The 7,588-nt window shown below is 37.8% G+C and overlaps 1 protein-coding gene and 1 pseudogene across 1 annotated transcript; one reads left to right on the top strand and one right to left on the bottom strand.

Annotated features, from left to right (window-relative positions):
• The first annotated feature begins 3,939 nt into the window (after positions 1 to 3,939).
• Positions 3,940 to 5,353, top strand: LOC125818827 (zeatin O-glucosyltransferase-like; annotated as a pseudogene).
• A 159-nt stretch (positions 5,354 to 5,512) lies between these two features.
• On the bottom strand, positions 5,513 to 7,113 carry LOC125818617 (zeatin O-xylosyltransferase-like). The gene is made up of 2 exons (XM_049498119.1): positions 6,420 to 7,113; positions 5,513 to 6,337 (listed from the first exon to the last, which is right to left on the bottom strand). Exons 1-2 carry the CDS (start codon positions 7,087 to 7,089, stop codon positions 5,595 to 5,597), a joined length of 1,413 nt encoding a protein of 470 aa, XP_049354076.1. The 5' UTR covers positions 7,090 to 7,113; the 3' UTR covers positions 5,513 to 5,594.
• Positions 7,114 to 7,588: the final 475 nt, after the last annotated feature.

The following is a 7,588-nucleotide window of genomic DNA, read 5'->3' as shown; positions in this document are numbered from 1 at the left end:
GGACGAGCTTGAGTTCAGATAACTCGCGTCTCCATAAACCATGTAGCCATCATGGGTAGAAAAGGGTCATACTTTTTAGATAAATCATTTTCGCATAGACTAGTGGATCCACTTAGTAGTTCAGGTCCTATACCTATGGCAAGGTATAGGATGTGTTGGCAGCGTGAAGAAGATCGTTGTATCATCATAATAGCTCTGATGTGATAGTTTTCGGTTAGAGAAACATTAGATTATTTGTATTTTAACATACATCTCAGAGTTATATGTATCTTTGCATACACACAGAGTTGGCATCATGTTTTTAAACAGTTTTTCTTTATATTGCACATGTTTTAAATTGCTTTATATTGAAATAAGTTCAGTTATGTTGAGTTGAGTTGAGCCAAGTAAGTTCTTCAGTTCCTTTCAGATTCTTTTCAAGCTTATGTTTATGCTTTAGAATTCCTCTTACATTCTCGTACATTCCACGTACTGAGCCATTTGGCCTGCATCTTCTCATGATGCAGACACAGGTACTCAGGATCATCAACATGAGATTCGTTGATACATCCGGGAGTTCGAGTTAGCTATGGTGAGCCTCCTTATTTTTTGAGGATTTCATTTACTTTTCAGTTTAGTCAGGATGTCGTGGGTCTTGTCCCGACTTCCATCTTTATCAGTTAGAGGCTTCATAGATAGTCAGTATAGTTGAGAAGTCTATATTATTCATTTATTTTATTAAATGTTTTAAAGACTTAAGTTGCCTATTTTATGGCGAGTTGAACAATTTATTTTATTCAGAGTTTGAGTTAAAGCTTTCTATTTAAGTTTCATGAATTTTATTCAATTTTTTAGCTTTTGCATGCTTGAGTTAGTTTTTCGCTTGTAGTCAGCCAGGATGAGGGTTCGCTTGGGGACCAGCAATGGTCTTCGAGTGTTGGCCACGTCCAGGGTGTAGACTTGGGACGTGACAGGTAAGAAGAAGTGTAATACTATTAATTGAGATTAAAGAATAAATATGAGTAATTAAGATCATATTATCCTTTCAATAAATACTTTCTTAAGTAAGTGTATAAGACAAACAAGACAAGAAAAATGGATCAGAGAAAGTAGTAAATATCAAAAAGTGTTATTTCATCTGTCTCAAATTTCTTTATTTTAACTCGGCATTCGGACACACAACCTTTAAGATTTTTAAAATATGATTTATACATTTAGAAATCACATAAAAAGTAAATATAAGTCATAAGAATTAATAATTTAAAATATTTAAAGGTCAAGGGAATAAATCGTGATCAAATTTGATTTTTTTCTCTCGAAACTCAAACAATGTGATATAAATTAAGACTAAGAGGGTAATATATTATGAATCAACCAAACTGAATAGTTCTCCGCTTCAATTTATCACTATAAGAAAAAAGAAATGCATCTTTCTTTTCAACGGGAGGAATACCAACTGATTAGAGTGCTAGCAAGTTTGTTTTCGGTTGCAACCCAAATTTGCGAGAAAATGAAATTCAAAAAGTTGGAAAAAAAAAAGAGAAATCAAATGCGAACTAAGGGTGTGTTTGGTATGAAGCAAAATGTTATCTAATTTTCTCATGTTTGGTTGACTTAAATATTTTGTAAAATGCTTCCCAAATCAACTTATTTTCCTTAAATTTAAGGAAAATGATATTCCTTAAAAAAGTACGAAAAACATTTTCCAAAATTATTTTGAACCTCACACCTCAAATTTCCATCCTAACTTGAGTCTCGGGTATTGATTCCCAATAATAATCCTAGATCTGACTCTTAATTCTCAATTCGAGCCTCAACTCTTGACCTTGATTTGAAACCCAACTCCCGAGTTTTGGACTGAGTCGGGGTCAAATCTCGAGTTAGAATTAGAGGTCAAATTTTGGGTCGATTCTGGGTTGGATCTTGGGTCAGGGTTAGATCTGGAATTGGGTATTGGGGTTGGGGTCGGGGTCGGGGTCGATATCAAGGACGAGTCTCAAGTCAGGTGTCAAGGTTTGGTCTGGTGGTCGGGTGTCGGGATTGGGTCGATCGAATCGGGTGTCGAGGTCGGGTCTCGGGTCAGGTCTCGACTCAAAGTCGGGGGCGAGTCTCGAGATGGGGTCAGGTTTTGAGTTAGGTGTTAGAATCGGAGTCAGGTCTCAGATAAGGGTAAGGTCGCGGGTCAGGTCTTGGGTCGAATCTCGAGTCGAGGTTTGGTTCAAGTCTAGGATCGATTGTTTGAATTAAGGTTGGGCTTTTGTCGAGCAAGGGTCAGGGTCGAGATCGAGTCTCGGATCGGGGTCGGGTCTTGGGTCTGGGCTGGGTCTCGAGTCTTAGGTTGGGGTCGAGTGTTGGGTCAAGGTCAAGTCTTACGGTTAGGGTCAATCTCAAATCAAGTGTCGGGGTCGGGGTCGGGGTCGGGTCTTAGGTATCGTATTGGGGTCAAGGTTGGGGTCGAGGTCAGGTTTTTAGGTCAGGCGTCAGGGAATTCAACTCCAGTTGAGAAGTACCTTCTTTCTCTGTGGATTCCCTTACTGCTGCTCCCAATTTTTCTGCTCTTTTCCTAATGTCGTCGCCTTCTTCTGATGCCATTAACTTCCTCACGACATTCTCAATGGCGGATGTAGTGACAAGCTCCTCGAGTTTCTCCCACTCCCTAATAACGTGCAGGCCTATTTTCCGAAGGATTTGAGGAAAGAATGAAGAGGGTTAGGCAGCACAACCAGATATCTCTTCGTTCACAGGCGGATGTGGTTGCCAGTAGCCCCTTGGTCTATGGGGTTTGACCAACCAAAAAATGGTTTCTTGGTGACAGATGGAAATAGGTCTGATAGTTTGAGAGTGAGAGAAATGCATCCACCATTGAGAATGTTGTGAGCAAGTTAATGGCATCAAAAGAAGGCGATATCATTAGGAAAAGGACAGAAGAACTAGGAGAGACCGTAAGGTAATCCATAGAGAATGGGGGTGCTTACCGAATGGAGTTGGATTCTGTTTAAAAAATGACAAAAGTCTCACATTTGTGGTTAATGAGATGGGTGGACTCTTTATAAGGTTTGAACAATCCTCCTCCCTTTGAGCTAGATTTTGGGGGGTGAGTTAGGCCTAAAACCTAATTTAACAGATTCTGTCATGGCGCATATCACAAGTTCAATTTTGTTCGTTCATCCATATTGGTTATATACCTGATACTTTTTCTCAACTTCTGTTGTGTTGCACAGCTTTTTTTACTTTTTAGTGTGTTGAAGTAAGACAACAGCAAGAAACAGACATCAGTTAAATATCACTAACTCATCTATCTTGTAATATGAGCAATGAAAAAATCAAGGTGTTGAAACTAAGTGAAATATTAGGACCTTTTTCATAGTTGAAACTAAGTGAATTATTGAAAGTTCATGAGAATTATTGGTTCTTTACATTTTCTAGGAGAATAGTTTGAAGATAATCAAAAGGTAACTTCCTCACAACATTCTCGATGGTTGGATGCATTCACTACCATCTCCTGTTTCTTCCACTCCATAACAAGCAGACCTATTTTCAATATTTCTGAAACCAAGGAACCATTTTTTGGTTGGTTGGTAAAAGTGCATAGGCTTTTGTCTTGCGACCATGTTCATCTTATGCAGTTGTAGAGGACAAAAGAAATGATATCCAACCTTTTCATGTAGATGGTACATCAAAATCATATAGTCATTTGAGAGTACAAAATAATCTCATGTTGGACATATGGATTAATAAGAAAAGATTATGATAAAAGTTTTCATGCATGACTCAACACATACTTTTATTTAATCTGCATAAACAGCATCCAATAATTCAAAAATAATAGTACAACAATTAGTAGTTACAAAACTAAAAGATATGTGAAAGAGATGGATTTGCTACTCACTCCTCCTCTTAACTTCACACATTTGCTATATAACCCTGCTTCTTCCACAAGAAAAAACTCAATCACGACACATGGAGGATCCGATAGAAACACGAAACTCCAATCTTTCTACTTCCATGTGTAGCTATGAGAATTTACCAAACCATGAACTTGATCATGAAGTAGTTATAGTCATGGTTCCATTTCTAGCTCAAGGCCATCCCAATCAACTTCTTCAACTAGCCTGTTTAATCTCCTCATCATATGATCTTCCTATCTATTATGTTGGCTCAGCTACTCATAATCGTCAAGTTTTGGTTCGAGCCAATGCTTTAAATCCTTTAGACATAGCAATAATCCACTTCCATGGCCATTCCACTTCCTGAATTTGCCTTACCTCCACCTGACTTTAATGCCTTGAGAAAATTCCCATTACATCATCAGATGCATCTTTGCTTCTTCGCGAGCCCATTGCTTCATTTTTACGTGACATCTCCTCAAAATCGAGACGAGTCATTGTTGTTCATGATTCTTTTATGTCATACATTGTTCAGGATGTTTCTTCCTTTCCCAATGCTGAATCCTATATATTTAATTGCATTTCAGTTATCACTTTGTACTGTTCTTTATGCTTATTTAGTGGAAAGTCTATCCAACTTGGAGAAGAATTGCTTAAAAAGCTACCGCCCCTTGAAGGAGCGCTGCCTGATGAAGTCAAGAACTTTATGGATTTTCAGAGTCATATATGGATATTAAATCAGGTGATATCCATAATACAAGTAAAGTAATTGATGGTCAGTTTCTTGATTTACTGGCACAAGTAGAAAGTAAACAACAGTGGGCAATTGGACCAATTCTGCCAACTAAACTCCATAATAATATCTCGAATAACAACAATATATGTTTGGAATGGCTGAACAAACAACCTCTGAGATCAGTTCTTTACATATCATTTGGAACATCAACTATATTTTCCGATAGAGTAGTCACGGAGCTTGCGATGGGACTTGAACAAAGCAAACAGAAGTTCATATGGGTGTTGAGAGAAGCCGATAGAGGAGATGCCTTTACCGAGGAAGCTAGAAGATTTGAGCTTCCAGAGGAGTTTTGAGGAAAGGGTAAAAGAAGTAGGCCTAGTGGTAAGAGAATGGGCACCACAACCCAAAATCTTGGCTCATTCTTCCACAGGCGGGTTCATGAGTCATTGTGGATGGAATTCTTGCATAGAGAGTATTACCATGGGTGTACCTATAGCTGCTCGACCAACCGAGAAATGCTGAAAATAAGCCTGACTGTAAGGGAGTGGGAGAAACACGAGGAGCTAGTAAGTGCATCCACTATTGAGAAAGTCGTTAGGAAGTTGATGGCATCAGAAGAAGGTGATGCAATTAGGAAAAGAGCAGAAGAATTGGGAGAAGCCGTTAGGCATTCCACAGCGAAGGGGGGTTCTTCTCGAATAGAGCTGGATTCTTTTATCGCGCATATCACAAGATAGACTTGCTTTTCAACAGATTTTTCAAGTTTACCTGTCACTTGTCTGGCTTCTATGGCTATCAGTGAGTTATTGCTTTGTATTTCTCTCTTAATAGTCCTGTTTACATTTCTCAGTTGGTATGTACCAGAGTTATAATCAAGAACCACATATGATGAATTAAGGTTACTCCATAAGACGAACAACGTATGTTTTCGATTATTCAGTAGTAGTAGAGCATTACAAAACAGAAATTTTTAGTTCTGAAAAGCAAGTCTATCTAGTAATATGAGCAATGAAAGAATCTAACTCCAGTTGAGAAGCACCTCCTTTCTCTATGGACACCCTTACTGCTGCTCCCAATTCTTCTGCTCTTTTCCTAAGCTCGTCGCCTTCTTCTGATGCCATTAACTTCCTCACGACTTCCTCAATGGCGGATGCAGTGACAAGCTCCTCGTGGTTCTTCCACTCCCTAACGAGAAGGCCTGTTTTCAAGATTTCTGTCACAAAGAAAGCATTAAGTGGCTGTTCAGAATGCATAGCCCAAGCAGCCATTGGTACCCCCGCAGTAATACACTCTATGCAAGAATTCCATCCGCAATGACTCATGAACCCCCCTGTGGAAGAATGAGCCAAGATTTCAAGTTGTGGCGCCCATTCTCTGACCACTAACCCGACACCTTCTACTCTTTCTTCAAACCCGTCTGGCAACTCAAATCTTCTAGCTTCCTCACTAAAGATATTACCTCTATCACCATCTCTCAACACCCATACAAACTTCTGTTTGCTTCGCTCTAGTCCCATCGCGAGCTCCATCACTTCTTTATCAGAAAATGTAGTTGATGATCCAAAAGATACATAAAGAACTGATCTTGGAGGTTGGTTATCAAGCCAATCTAAACATTTGTTTCTCTTATCTGATACATGATCTACTTTAGCAGCCAGAAATATCGGTCCGATTGCCCATTGCTTCTTGTTTTGTGTACTTGCAAATTTTTCCATCAGATCAAGAGAAGTACCTGTTGGGATTGAAATAATCAGACATTTAAGCTAATAATTGCAAAATATACTACAAAATGTAATAGAAAATAAGGGCAATACCTTCAAGTAGTTTGTTTGAATTGTATAAATCACCAGCTCTAATATCTCTATACTGAAGTTGAAAATCTACTAACTTTTTGATCTCTTCTGGTGCATCAGGTCCAAGTTTAGGTAACTTTTTAAGTAAATCTTCATCAAGTGGAATAGGCATTCCATTAGGTACACATATAAAACTAGAATACATACAGAAAACAGAAACACAGTTAAATATATAAGACTCAGCATTATGCAAAGAAATAACATCCTGAACATTATATGACATTAAAACATCATGAACAACGACAACTCGTCTTGATTTAGAGGAGATGTCACGAAGTAACAAAGATATAGGGTCGCGAAGAAGGGTGCAAGCATTATAAGATGGTAAGAGTTGTGATGGGAATTTGGTGAATGCATTAGGATCAGGTGCAGGGGAGGCAAAATCAGGTGTTGGGATATCATGGAAGTGGATTTTGGCTATGTCTGATGGTTTTAACCCGTTGGCTCGAACACGAGCTTGATGATTATGAGTAGCTGAGCCAATAAAGTGGACAGGAAGATCATATGATGAGGAAAATATGCAGGCTAGTTGAAGTTGTTGATTGAGATGGCTTTGTGCTGGAAATGGAACCATGATTATAGCTACTTCATTTTCTTGTTTTATCAACATTTCATTATTCATGTTATCCATGGAGAAATTAAGGAAAAAAAAACAAGTTTTGAGAATTGAAGTATAAGTAAATGTATGATTGGTGTTTGATGAAGTTTACTGTATTGAAATGTTTATATATAGTTTTTTATTCTTGTCATTATGCAAAGATGCACATGGACAATTTAGGATGATTATTGAAAATTATTCAATTGGAAATAGAATTGATATTTGACTCATTTGTCTGTCGTGCACTCCAAGGTCATTACTGGTCAAAAACAGCTGATCAAATAATGCGTGTTTTAATATAAAAATAGTAATAATTGAGGTTGCAAAAAATGATAATTTGAATGTGTTTTACAACTCATTTTTATTTATTGAAAGCCACCCAACTCATTTTTTATTCATTGATAGCCGCCTAACTTTTCAAAAAGATCTTCTTCTTTTTTTGTACTTTTAGCTACTTCCGTCCACTTTTATTTATTATGAGTTTGCTTTTTAGAGTCAAATTATAAGAATTTTAACTAATATTTTACGACGT

Source organism: Solanum verrucosum, unplaced genomic scaffold (assembly GCF_900185275.1).
Source record: "Solanum verrucosum unplaced genomic scaffold, falcon-dt-bn FXZP01000252.1, whole genome shotgun sequence".
Classification (NCBI taxonomy): domain Eukaryota; kingdom Viridiplantae; phylum Streptophyta; class Magnoliopsida; order Solanales; family Solanaceae; genus Solanum; species Solanum verrucosum.
This window is presented reverse-complemented; position numbering and strand designations above follow the sequence as displayed.